General features: G+C 35.1%; 1 protein-coding gene across 1 annotated transcript in view; it reads right to left on the reverse strand.

The window, feature by feature from the left end:
- Positions 1-14,158, reverse strand: part of LOC109836590 (ubiquitin-conjugating enzyme E2-23 kDa-like) — a 19,733-nt gene extending 5,575 nt beyond the window's left edge. Inside the window, exons 1-5 of the mRNA XM_020404539.1 lie at positions 13,985-14,158; positions 13,812-13,891; positions 13,247-13,361; positions 13,069-13,121; positions 12,837-12,965 (exon numbers count right to left, since the gene is read on the reverse strand). Of these exons, the coding sequence (XP_020260128.1) occupies positions 12,837-12,965; positions 13,069-13,121; positions 13,247-13,361; positions 13,812-13,891; positions 13,985-14,028 (421 nt within the window). The 5' untranslated portion in view covers positions 14,029-14,158. The remainder of the gene's footprint in view (positions 1-12,836; positions 12,966-13,068; positions 13,122-13,246; positions 13,362-13,811; positions 13,892-13,984) is intronic.

Here is a 14,966-nt window from a genome sequence, read left to right on the forward strand (position 1 = left end):
GGAGCCCCACCAGCATTTCCACAAGCCGAGCCTCCTTCCTCTGCTCCCCTCCATCCTCAGGTACCCTTGACACCCGGCCCCGCCTCCCTGCCATCTCTACATCAACTGCAAAACCCCCAGTCCACCGTCTGTGTCATTCCCTCTTCCCCTCTTCCAAACAGCAACCGACCCTGATCCCCTCCTCCACAGCCGCTTACCTATGGGTCATCACATCACCCAAGCCCCGTCGACCTCGTTGTCATTCAGTTCGCCGTCATCGTCGTCGCTCAGTTCACTGTCGTCGTCGTCGTCGTCAGTTCATCTGTCGACTGTCACGGCTTGATAGCCCAGTAAATTATTTTTCTGTTAGTCTCGTTTTATTAGTTAATTGCATGAGTATTCCACATTTAAACTCTTATCATATATTCACTTCTTAGATTATATTTGTGAGTTGAGAGTAATTGAGCATGTAACTGTTTAAATTTGATACTGATTGTAGAACTTGAGCATGATAATGAATATTGCAGCTAAATTGATCGAGATTGGAATTAATCATAACTATTGATGCAAAATTTGTTAAACTCATCTGTCACATTAGTTGTTTTGAATTTAATTTCCTGCCAAAGATCATGAAATTTGGTGAAACGATGCATTATTCGATTTAAATCGCTGATTCTGATAGACCATCTGCCCCGTTTCACATCAGTTAGCCTAGTAAATTATTTTTCTGTTAGTCTTGTTTTATTAGTTAATTGCATAAGTATTCCACCTTTAAACTCTTATCATATATTCACTTCTTAGATTATATTTGTGAGTTGAGAGTAATTGAGCATGTGACTGTTTAAATTTGATACTGATTGTAGAACTTGAGCATGATAATGAATATTGCAACTAAATTGATCGAGATTGGAATTAATCATAACTATTGATGCAAATTTTGTTAAACTCATCTGTCACATTAGTTGTTTTGAATTTAATTTCCTGCCAAAGATCATGAAATTTGGTGAAACGATACATTATTCGATTTAAATCGCTGATTCTGATAGACCATCTGCCACGTTTCACATCAGTTAGCCTATCGCTTCTTCTCTATACGTCTTTGTACAATAAATTACATTCATATTGTTTGGCAAAACATTAAAGAATTATTTCTGATCTTCGTACAAATCCTTTTACTATGGTATGTATACAACAAAATTTATCATCATCTCCCGAATAGCTACACAACAAGCAATTCCCAACAGACTTAGGCTCAAAGCCCTACCTCGATAGGCTCCACTTCATCTGGACCCTTTGAATCCATATTTTGTCCCTCAAAGCCAATTAGAGGATAACCATTGTCCATCCATCGCCTTGGGGTTATCACTAGAATTAGCTCACCGCTCCTCATTAGTTAGGTTCAGTTCAACCAACTCACAAAAAGAGTCTCTTGAAGCACAAGCTATTTTGTCACGTCTCATGCAACATGGTTAAGGAAAGTGTCACACTCACAACCCTTTATACCCCCACATATCCAAACCATCATTGTGTTAGAACCCGTGTTGTTATTGAAATCATCATGATTCATCTCCTCATTTATAAAGGACACAATCTTAATCGCAGTGAGCAACGAAGTTCTAACTACGCCGGTGAGCTAAAGTGATCGCAGGATGCATCTGATAGACTCAAGATCCAAATCAATAGAGTCAGGTTCCAATGCTTCTAAGTCGGAACCTCCCTCCAAGGCCAGTTTTTCAATATTACTCAACCTAGTTATCTGACTTACAATCGAGGAAAGCCCACTTCATGGATTTGGATTATGAGTGCGATGAAGATGGATCATGTGACTATTTTAGCTGAGCAAGTAGAGTTGGAACTTTCTTTAGTCGCAGTGATTGAAATTGTGTACTCTACACATGAGCAGAGGATAAATGATGATTTCAATATTGTCACAAATTCTAACCTATCTAATAACATGGATATGTGGGTTACTGACAATTGTGACATTTACCTCGACCATAGGGGGTGTTTGGAAAATAGGGAAAAATGCTTTAGCCCCTAAATATACTAAATGGAATTCAACCAATCAACCACCCCCCCCCCCCAAAAAAAAAAAGACTTTTTCAACAACAAAAAAACCCCCTAAAGCACATTTTGTAATCATTTAGCCCACCTAAATTGGTTCCCACGTAAACGATGCTTGAAAAAAAAACCCAAAATGCCCTTTGATTTAACCATCCCTACTCGGTTACTAGTAAACCGTGTCTGCTTTAATCTCTCTTATCTCTTCTAGACCCAAATTGAAACCCTTACCCCAAATTAGCCTACCCCAAAAAGGAATCCAAGCTTTGTTCACAAATTGAAACCCTTACCCCAAATTAGCCTACCCCATAAAGGAATCCAAGCTTTGTTCACAAATTGAAACCCTTACCCCAAATTAGCCTACCCCATAAAGGAATACAAGCTTTGTTCTTCTCATATGGCCTTCCTTCACTCCTTCCATCTCCGGCTTGCTTCCATTCCTTCAAACCATGGCAACCGAGTCACAGCTGAAGATAATCTCCCTTGTAGAAGACTTAAATAACGACGTCTCACAATATGAAGTCACCAGAAAAGAAAATCAAATCTGAACCCGGAGCCGACTAATGCGGCCACAAATGCTAGAGAAACAATAGAAAATGTTCTCGAGGCCATCTTAGTTAATCATCCCCCACCCCCAAGCCTGGTTGATCGTGTAGACGAAGATCTTCAACATCACGACGGCAACACAGATAATGCAACCAAAGTTATCTCAGACCTAAAAAAAGGAACAAAGAGGAGAGTTTTGGCAAGCATGAAGAAATCAACGCCAAAGAAGTGGGTTGTTAATCAAAATAGTTAGTAGTGGTTGTTTACTGCATACCTTAGCTAAGTTTATATGTAAGTTGTTAATTTTCATACCCTATTGTGATTTGTGGTTGATAGTTGTTTTTGTTAAGGTACTTGTTTAATTTTAAAGGGTACTTGTTTAATTTTAAAGGATATGTGTTAGTTGTGAAGGTTAGTTATTAGTTGTGAAGGATAATGGTTAGTTATTAAGGTTAATGATTAGCTATTAAGATTATTAATTGGTTGTTAATGTTACAGTTTTGATGTTAATTATTAAGGTTATAGTTTTGATTTTAATTGTTATGGTTACTAATGGGTTATTAAGGTTACAGTTTAGATGTTAAAGTTAACTATTGGTTAAGGTTATCGATTGGTTGTTAACGTTACAGTTTATATACAAACTATTATGTATTTTTGTTTTGCTTTTTAGACAAAAGATTACATCAGAGTTTCGCCCTACATCAAGCTTCACTGCATACCACGAGTTTATGCATGCGCTAGTCCCACTTATGGATAAAAGATATTGGGAAGCTACATCCAGTTTGGCCTCTGGGTCTCTATGTTCCCACTTTCAAACATGTGTGGAGGTAGTGGGACCAGACGAAGAAGAAATTTATCTTCATAGATTTTAAAATCGGAGAAGACATTTGAGTGCTCATTCAATACTGAGTGGATTATGAACCATATATGATTCTCGAAAGAGGGGGATTTTGTTAGTCCCAACTGAGAGAAATAATCGTATTTGGCAAAGATAGTTTGCCAAGAAAAAGGTTGACAGTAAGGATGCACCCTTATCACTTACTAGACATGTTCTTGAGGTTCTCCTCATAAAACTCATACAGTGTACAAGGCGTGATGAGGTAAAGAACTTTGTCCTACTCCAGATCCAATATCAGCAGAGTATAATTTGATGTCCCAGCACTATTCTTGAGATCTCAAGACACTTGTTCAAGTTTATCGATAATATTAAACAAGTTAAGAACACTGCTTGATGGACCTATATCTACGACGAGACAAATTCTGTAATTAAGGCGACACTAAAAGGTCCAAAAAGAGGCAAAAGAATTTATACATGTAAGGGTATATCCAGCTAGGTTCTGAAAGTATTCCTACTGTTAATTGTTAAATGTATTGATTAGCTGTTAAGTTTACTGCTTAATTGTGAAGGTTACAAATTATTTGTTAAGTTTACTAATTAGTGGTCAACGTTACGGATTAGTTATTAAGTTTATAGATTAGTTGTTAAAGTTTCAGATTGGTTGTGAATGCTACTTATTAGTTTAAGTTTACTATTTAGTTGTTAACTTTACTATTTAGTTGTTAATGTTACTGTTTTATGTTAACATTTATGCTTAGTTCTTAATCTTATATTTCTCATGTGCAGTTTTAGCACTATCAACTAGTATCAAAAAACTAGTAACTAGGACCAAATCAAGGCCTGTTCTCACAAATTGGGTGAGACATGGAGTTGGTGGTTCACTTAAAACCTCAACAGTTGAAACTAAAGCTCTGAAAGCTACAATTAAGCTTCTAGGAATACCTAAAGAAGATCCAAGATGGGAGAAGGTAATGGCTAAGGTTTTTAAAGAACCAAGGAAAGAATGGAGAGAGGAAAAAATTGAGACAATTAGATCATGTAGCCCAAGATAGGTTAGCCCCAAACAAATATCAGAAAGGGATCAGAATATGTCAATAATCTTTTTGCATGGGTAAGCATTGTAGTTGTTACTGATTAGTTGTGAAGGTTACCGCTTAGTTGTTAAGATTATCTCTTAGTTGTTAAGATTATTAGTATGTTTTTATTACTGATCTCTATCTTACTATTGCTCAGGTTATTTCTCAAAATATTAATGAAGTCGTAGAGCAACATGATGAGGCAATTGATCATTTAGAATTGCCTCAACAGATCATGTTTTGGAAAAGGATCGAAATGTTTTAATTTATCGATTGGTTGTTATGGTAAATCTTAAGTTGTGATCCTTAACAACCTAAGTTGCATGGAAAGGGGTACTGACAAAACTGTAAAATGTAGGTATAGGGACACAGCTACATATATATTGAATTAATAATGTCCATGAGATCAGTGTTTCTGCTCCATGTCATTAGAATTAAAATTTCAATCATATTTTTAAGTTTCTTTTATGATATTGATTATCATAAATTGGAAACTACTCGTTTTTTTTTACTAGATATCCAAACGACCCTTTAACTATATCGTTTTGAACTTGGGTATGGACTGAAACGAACCTATCATTTTGAACTTGGGTATGGACTGAAACGAACCCGACCCATATTTAACTAGCTTCAAAAAACGGATGTGAAGCGTAAGCTATACATCCAATCGTTTTGAACTTGGGTGGACTGAAACGAACCTGACCCATGTTTAACTAGTTTCAAGAAACGGGTGTGAAGCGTAAGTTATACATCCAAGAAGTGTTTGGCAAGTATTTTAAATTAACACATATCATATAATTGAGTACATGTTGTAATAAATGCATGCATATATTCAAGAAATTCCATGAAGTTTAGTAAGGGTAAGTGTCAAGTACATGTCTGGTATGGGTACGACTTTATTATGGAAGTACCCGGATAGCATAGTTAACAACTAATCAGTATCCTTAACAACTAACTAACATTCACAACTTAAACACTAACCTTAACAATTAAATAGTAACCTTAACAACAAAACAATAAATCAGTAACATTAACAGGTAAACAGTAAACTTAACAACTAATTAGTAACCTTTACAACCAATCTGAAACCTTAACTAATCTAAAACCTTAACAACCAACTTAAAATCTTAACTAATATGTAAAACTTAACAACCAATCTGTGACTTCAATAAATAATTAGTAACCTTAACAACTAATCAGTAAACTTAACAATTAATTTATAACATTCACAACCAAATAGTAAACTTAACAACTAATTAATACGCTTAACAATTAACAGTAGGAATACTTACAGAAACAAGCCGAATACATCCTTGTAGGTATAAAATTTACTTGCCTTTTTTTGGACCTTTTAATGCAAATTCAATTACAAAATTTATCTCGTCGTAGATATAGATCCCCCAAACAGTGTTCTTAACTTGTTCAATAATATCAACAAACTTGAACAAGTATCTTGGGATCCCAAAAATAATGTCAGGACACAAAATCATACTTAGCTGATATTGGATCTACAGTAAAGTAGGACAGAAGTCTTTTGCCTCATCACGCTTCGTAAACCGTACGAGCATCATGATGAGATCCCTAACAACATGTCTGGTAGGTTGATGGGAGTGCATCCTAGCTGTCATCCTTTTTCTTGGCATGATGCCTTCGCCAAATACAATTATTTCTATCTATTGGGACCAAGAAAATCCCCTCATTTGGGGATCATGTATGATTTATAACTCATTCAATATTGAATGAACACTCAATGTTTTCTCCGATTATAAAATATGTGAAGACAAATTTCTTCTTCGTTTGGTCCCACTGCCTCAACACATATTTGAAAGTGCGAAGATAGAGACCTGAGGGCCAAAATTGACGTAGTGTTTAAAACACAATCTTTGTAGGCACCCCAATGTCTTTTATCCATTAGTGGGACTAGTGCATGCATAAACTCGTACATTGTGAAGCTTGATGTATGGCAGAACTCTGATGCAACCTTTTGTCTAAAAAGCAAAACAAAAATACGCAATTAATTTGTATATAAGTTGCAACCTTAGCAACCAACCGATAACATTGATAACTAATCACTAACCTTAACAAGTAAACTGTAACATTAACATCCAATCGACAACCTTAACTAATGTCAAAACTTTAACCTTAACCAATCAATATCCTTAACAACGACATCAAAAGATTCAAAACTGTAAACTTAACAACCAAAAGATAACCTTAACAACAAATTGTTAACATTAACAACTAATCAGTATCCTTGACAATTAACAACTGACATTCACAATTTAACATTAACATTCACAACTAGCACGTGTCCTTCAAAATTAAACAAGTACCTTAACAATAAACAACTATCAATCACAACAAGGTATGAAAATTAACAACTATATATAAACTTAACATCTAACATATGCAGTGAACAATCACTACTAACTATTTGATTAACTCACTTCTTCGACGTTGATTTCTTCATGCTTGTCAAAACTCTCCTCTTTGTTCCTTTTTTTTAGATCTAAAAGAGCTTTGGTTGTATCGTCTGTGTTGCCATCGTGATGTTGAAGATCTTCATCCACAAGGTCAACAGAGCTTAGGTGCAGGGATGATTAACTGCAATGTCCTTGAGAACCTTTTCTATTATTTCTCTAGTATTTGTGGCCCCATGAGTCGACTTCATGCTCAAATTTGGTCTTTTGGCGACTTTATACTGTGAGCCATCATCATTCAAGTCTTCCACAGAGGAGATTATCTTCAGCTGTGACTCCTTTGCCATGGTTTGAAGAAATAGAAGCAAGTCGGAGATGAAAGGAGTGAAGGAAGGCCATCTAAGAATGAAGCTTGGATTCCTCTTTGGGGTGGGCTAATTTAGGGTTAGGATATTAATTTGGGTCTTGGAGATAGGAGAGATGAGAGCAGGCACAATTTACGAGAAAATGAAGCGAGTGGGGGCAGTTAAATCAAAAAGGGCATTTGGGTTTTTTTTCCAAATATTGGTCATGTGGGAACCGATTTAGGGGGCTAAATGGTTACAAAATGTACTTTTGGGGGTTTTGGGGAGTTAAAAAAAGTATTTAGGGGGGCGAATTCCGTTTAGTATTTTAGGAGCTCCAAGCATTTTTACCTTAAAAAAAAGTTTCACATAAGGGTGTCCAAAAAGCCCGCGGCTCAAAAAAACCAGGCCGGGCCGGGCTGGCCTGGCCCGACGCCAACGGTCATAATTTGTGACCGTTGGAGGAAAAATGATCGGGCCGGGTCGGGCCGGGCCAGGTCGGGCCCCAACGGTCACAATTTGTGATCGTTGGCGAAAAAATGACCGGGTCTGGCCGGGACGGCCAAACGGTCATAGTTGGCCATTTGACCGATTTGCCCCTTAAAACGGTCAAAAAACGGCTAGAATATGAGGGTTTTTTGGTCATTTGTCTAGGGAGTTGCCTCTATAAATAGAGGGGGTTTTTACTTCTCCTCACACCAAAACTCTTTTACTTCTCTCTAATACTCTCTTATACAATATTGTATTCTTATAATCTCTTATATTTTCTAATACTTCTATCAAATGGTTTTTGGATCTGATTATGAAGAGCAACACCTATCTCCTACCGATCCAGAAATGAGTCCTACAACTCCTACCGGTGTTAATCCTGAATCTGGTGACAACGAATTTACTACACCAAGAGCTCCTAAAAGGCCGAGATCCGATATGTAAAAATTTTTTAAGATAGACGTCACCAATGATGAACACGATAGGATCATCTCCCAGAAGGCAAAATGTGCGTTATGCGGCCAGGTTTTCCAAGCTCATCATAAGAGCGACACCAACCATCTCAAACGCCATATAGAAAAACACATCAAATGCCAGAATCTTCAAGGTGATATCCGACAGTCTATGATTTCTCAATCCTCCTCTTCTGGTACCCTCGGCAGTTGGAATTATGACGCTACCCGAGCTATGAAATGCGTAATCAGGTTTATTGTTCTTAAAAACCTGCCTTTTAAATTAGTAGAAGATGATGAATTTGAAGATTTATTTAGAGATGGTTTTTATCCTACATTTACAAAATTTTCTCGTCGAACTTGTCAACGTGATATTTTAAAATATTATTAGGAGGAACAAGGAAAAATAATTTCTTATTTTAAAAATTTAAACTATAAATTTTCTTTAACTTCTGATATTTGGACATCTAGAGTACAAACTGATTATTTATGTATCACAGCACACTGGATTGATGAAAATTGGCAAATATTTAAAAGAGTTGTTTCTTTTATTACAATTGAAGAGTCACACACTGGTATTAATATTATAAATTTAATAATTAAAGAACTTATGAAACTAGAAATTGATCAAAGAATATTTTCTCTTTCACTAGATAATGCAAGTAATAACAATGTAGTTATTGATTTTATTAAAACAACTCTGTCATTACTATGTCATGGTGACCTTTACATGTTAGATGTATCTGTCATATTTTAAATTTAACTGTTCAAAGTGTATTTTCTAAAATTAAACCCATGATAGAAAAGGTTAGAACAGTTGCTAATATGCATAATGCTTCTGAAATGAGAATTAAAAGATAAAAACAATGTTGTAAAAGAAAAAATTATAAACCTAGACTAATTCCAAAAGATATTGACCATAGGTGGAATTCCACATATATAATGTTAAGTATAGCAATATAATATAAAAAAATTATAAATGATTTTATAAATTTTTTATGCTTCTAGTTCTGGCTCTGGTAGCACTTATGGAATAAGTGAAGATGAATGGACAATTATATGTAAATTAAATGAGATGTTATAAGTTATTTATGATGCTACTATGTTATTATCTGGTTATTATCCAACTATCATTTTAGCTACTTTATAAATTTTAAATATTCAAAAAAAATTGCCAAATATCGTATGAATGATATTTTTGAAAATATAATTTTTCAAATGGAAAGCAAATTTAATAAGTATTTTAGGCCTATTCCTCATATTTTTGGTTTGGGGGTTCTTATTGATCCATGTTTGAAGGATATTGGTCTTCGAAGTTTGTTATAGTCATTGTATGGTGGACAGATTATAAACTTAGATGATGGTTCTACCCTTACTGCTACTTCTCATCATTTATCTATTAAAAATTATTTTTAAATATTATATGATGAGTATGCAGCTAGACATGGTGTAGCTGCACAACAGTCTACATCTTCAACGTCTTCGGCTTCGAGCACAGATCGAGGTAAAAATATAAGTTTTGATAGGTATCCAATGGTAGCTGAAACTGGTGGATCTGAAATTGGTTCAGGACTAGAGGTTTCTGAATTAGATGAATATTTTTCTGCTTCCTTAGTTAAATATCAAGGAAATGTTTTAGATATTTTTCAATGGTGGAGTATATGGATCAGTTACATATCCTATACTTTCCACCATGGTTCGTGACTTACTATCAGTGCAGGTTTCGATGGTAGCTTCGGAATCCGTCTTCAGCCCAGCAGGACGTTTGATCGACGACCACAGGACATGCTTAGATCCGTATACTGTACAAACGGTGATGTGCTTACAAGATTGGTGGAGGTACGAGAAACGAACACAAGGCATCAATCGGATTGCTATAATTGAAGATAAATTTGAAGAGTTAGGACTAGCAGATAGATATAAAGATTAGATAATATTCATCAGATTATAATTTTTATTTCTTAGCTTTAAATTTGTAATGAATTGTTTTAAAAAAAGTTACAAATGATAGTGATATGGATGAGTAGGTGCCAACCTAGTTGGAATTTACTCATCTATTGTGATGCGATGAATTTTAAAATAAATTTATAATTGTAAAGGATTTACTAATTATTAATAAAGAAATTATTTATATCATCTTTTATTTTTATAATTTTTTGTACTTATAATTTATGTCATTTCAAGTTATTAAAAAAATTATGTTATTTTCTGTAATTTTTATGTATATTTTATAATTTATTGTTTTTTTAAAAAAAATAAAAAATGGGAAAAAAACCGGGCCGGCCCGGAGCCCGGCCCGCTCCGACTGGGAGCCCGGACCCAGTTCGGGTCCGGGCTTTGGTTTTGCCCGGCCCGAGCCCGATTTCCCAGGTCGGGCCAGATGGACACCCCTGGTTTCACATCGACATTAGCACGAAAGTGAAATACAGTGTTTGTTTGAAAAACAAAATTATTGCTGAAAGAGAAATGTGAAGATGATGTGGCAAAATAGAATTAGTTAATAAATATAGTTATAATCATTTAATTAAAAGTGATTTCCAATTTTGTCACTTTCATATGACTTCACCACTTATTTAGCGTAAGTCAAAATAGTATTATATCCTATGTGGTAAGTTTCTTAAATCTCACTTTCATAACTTGCATGCCAACAAACACATAAAATGTTAAAAGCAAGTCATTTTCTTACTTTTATCATGCCAACAGACACCCCCATGATATGCCGTATGCGTGATGAGGTAAAGAGCTAATGCCCAAGGAGACTTCATCGGTGAGTTACCAGAACCATGCTTCACTGATAAGAGGTAGTGGGCAATATAAGCAATGGACATAATACTCCACTCCCTGACTCTAAGGGGTTGGATACGGATTTCGTGGAGAAGGATCCATATGAAGTGGAGCACTGGAGCCTATAGAGGTAAGCTCCCAACTTGAGTTATTGTTGAGAGTTGCTTGACTTAAAGCATTCATGGAGATGATGATAAATTTTGTTGTACATATACCATAGTAAATGAACTTGTATGAATACCAGAAATGATTCTTCTTATATGATTACCAGAAATGATTCTTTGTAGTTTTTTTCATTATGGTAAATATCATGGACATAATACACCCTTACAAAGAAGTTCAGAGAAGAAATATTACTTTGAAGTTTGGAGTTCATAATAATTTTTCGATATATAATGATTAATGCATGGGAATTTGAGTGTTTTGCAATAGCTTATGCATTTTTTATTTGACAAATATTATACACAATTAAATTTGGATTTATGGCATGTTAATATTGCGTGTGTATCATGCATAAGTAATGTGTACAGCCTTGCAAGTAGTCCGTGCTTGTGGTGATTGTCCATCCCTGCATGTATTAAGGCTCGTTGCCAAGCAAGTGCTGGGTTGTGATAATACCTACAGGATATATGACTTTAACCTCCTATTTCAAGGCACACATTAGCACCATATTTATACTGGCCTCAATATCATGGCTGGTGAGCTTATTTGTAAAACTTGTATGTTGTGGTATCGTACTTATTCAATTAACTTTTAAGCATAGCAACTGTAACTTTATGGAACCACCAGTAGCATAGTAAGAGTGCCTTGAGACAATAGAAATTTTCAAATATTTATATGTATGGATAAACGTTGAGGCACTTGCGTATATATGTCAAAATGTAAAAAAATTAATCAGATAAGGTGGTGTCAGAAATGAAACTGAGATGAACTTAACTGGTCAAAGTATGGGAGAATAAAGGAGTAAAAGAGGATAGTTCCAGGGATCAAATCCTAAGAAGGGGGCAGCATGAGATGGTGCAGCGATTTTACTTAAAAAAGAAAACAAAAGATAGAAGGAAGGAATAAGATAAAAGTGACAGAAGGGTGGAATTCTTGAATAATTAAAGCAACTTATTCTCTTTCAAAAGCATAACAGGTTACGATAATTTGATAACTAACAAAATATCACATTGAATTGGAAGTATCCTATATATCACACCTGATAACTAGTGAACATTGAAAGCTTGTTTGACAGATTTCAAGGAAAGAGAAGGTTAACAAATCTTTGACCCCAAAATGTAAAGCCTTTGTGAGCTTGTTGCAGAAGAACTTGTTAGTTAGTATATACAAACTAGAGATTGAGACAGCTGTATATTGGCTCGGATATCAGGATATTTGCTCTTCATTTGCCTGGCTTAAAGATATTTAAAGAATCACATAAGTTCAACAAAGTATTACTTCCATGCTGACTACTCTCCAAGTACCTAGCTGCTTTCTTTCTCTTCACTGGAGTAGCATTGCACATCTCTATTCCATGTGCAACTCATGCTAGACACAAAAAAGGTGTAGCTTCCATGCTTCCTTGTTACCTAACCGCATTGTTTAACATCCTCATTGTGTTCATAGTTTAGACTCATACTTTCTAACCTAAACTAACACTTCAAATTTTGGGTAAATTTTTTAATACTGCAGATTTACCAATGATTAGGATTAGCTATCAAAATTGAGCTAATTCCATCCTTCCAACTAAGAAATCATTCTCTGCTATAAAACTAAAGACAAATTCAGTGTCAAATAATTAAATTAAAGAGTAGATATGAAATGCTAAGCACATGAGAAGAGGCAATGAATCTCTCAAGTCTCACCTTTCACTTTTTGTTCATAGGCAGGTTTATCACGCATCATCAAAGCTGCAGCCTCCCCATTCAAGGGATCCGAGGGGTTTGGGTACAGAAGAAGTTGAGGTAGGAAAACTTCAAATACATTAACAAGATCTACAAAGAAAATATGCAACAGTTTACAAGTCCCATAATAGGCATCAAACTTAGCCAGAAACATTCATATACAAAATCATGAAACACAGTGATAGCCATTTACCGAACATGGGGCTCCATGTTTGATTAATGACGTCCAAACAAACAGAACCAGACCTGAGAATAGATCAAATAACGCTATCATAAACTAGCAAGCTACACAAAAATCCAACTTGCTAAGAATATTATCCGATAAAATATCATAAAGTAACATATCACCCCTAAACACTATATTTACTCACATTTCATCGACATTCGGATGATAAATCTTGTTAGTAAAACCAATGGATGGAGATTTATAAGGATAAGCATCGGGCAATTCCACTCTGATCCTCCACACTCCTCCCTGATAAAGACCTGCCTCAATCCAAATGAAGATAAAAATAATGCATCCATAGATATGAAATCACGCAAAAAGCAAACACTATAATGTAAACCCATACAAAAACAGTTATTAGATCAATGAATGATCAAACAAAGCATCCATCAAATTGCTAAGTATTATCTTTATCATAATGAAGCAAATAAAAGAACTAGAAGAACTCGCGGAATAAGATCGACCTCTCAATAACATCAAAGAAAAGGATCAACTTTGAGCAATCTATTCGGGGGATTACCCAGACAAAATCCCCATAAAGTTACAAAATCAAGTTCAAAAATAATCAAAACCAGATCTTAAACAATCAAAAACATACCCAGATAGAAAAATTACACGCTAGCAAAAACCCATTTGCTAACTCCTTGAAAACCCTCAAAAAATTAAGAAATTTTAACCAACAAACAAAGAGATGGGTAAGGATAATTTACTGTCATTAGGCCCATGGAAATCTACATAGAACTCCTGCATCCCATCATTTATCATCTCCACCTTGTAATCACTCATCATCCTACATCAAAAATACCCCCCAAAATAAGAAAAACAATTACAAATTTAGTCAGCCAAATCAAAAACCAACGCAAGGGAAATCGAGAAAAATTACAGTTTCATCAAATCCATCTCACGACGCTTGCTAGGAGAAGACATGATGGGAAAAAAAAATTGGTGGGTTCGCTTTTTTTCCCCCTTTTCTCTCTTTTTTGTATAGAGACTTGGTTGAGGGGAGATGGGGATGAGACAGGTGAGGGGACAAATGCACTTCGAGGGCTGCTGAGAGTGGAGATTAATCTTTTGTCTTTGGGGCTGTTTGGTTGCACACTTTTTAAAAAAATTTTTCTCAAAACATCTGACAATGGCAAATTTGTAATTAAAAGTTTTCTAGAGATTTCTATAAATTGTGTTTGGTTCAACAAAAAATTTACAGAAATATTTTCTATAAAATATCAAAACCTACCAAATTTTACAAAAAGCAATTTCCTCTCAAAATAAAAGAAAATCACCAGAAATCTGACACATACCATATTTAATTAAAAACCTACCAAATCTTGTTATTTTCTATAAAGTTATGAGCTATTTTCTTGTTTTGAACCAAACAAGCAAAGTACAAAAAACAAGAAAATTGGTACTTTTTTATTTCTCAAAACTTTTCCTATAATTTTTTTAAGAAATACAAGGAAATCATATTTTAGGTGGAAAACATTTCCTATAATTTCTAGAAATTGAACCAAACACCCCCTTTAAATACGAAAACTCTAATTAAAAATTATAAACTAATCCCTTTTATTTTTTTAACTTTCCTTCTTCTGTTTCCTTTTTCTCAGATTCCGCTACGCACACAAGCTTTTTACGTCACCTTTTTTAGGTCCATCTCGCTTTCTTCGTACGCTTCCCGTTTTGCCCTTTTCTCTTCTTTCGGCTGGCACCAGCTTTTGTCACGCGCGGTGCACGTGTGATGTGTTTTCTTTCCCTTTTTAGCAACAAAATCCATGGATATTTTTTTGTTGGGAAAAATGTGTCCATGCCCCAAAAACTAAAACTTCATGTGACGAGACCCCTTTTATTTTGCCTCATATGAATAAGCCCCA

This window comes from Asparagus officinalis, chromosome 4 (genome assembly GCF_001876935.1).
Source record: "Asparagus officinalis chromosome 4, Aspof.V1, whole genome shotgun sequence".
Lineage (NCBI taxonomy): Eukaryota > Viridiplantae > Streptophyta > Magnoliopsida > Asparagales > Asparagaceae > Asparagus > Asparagus officinalis.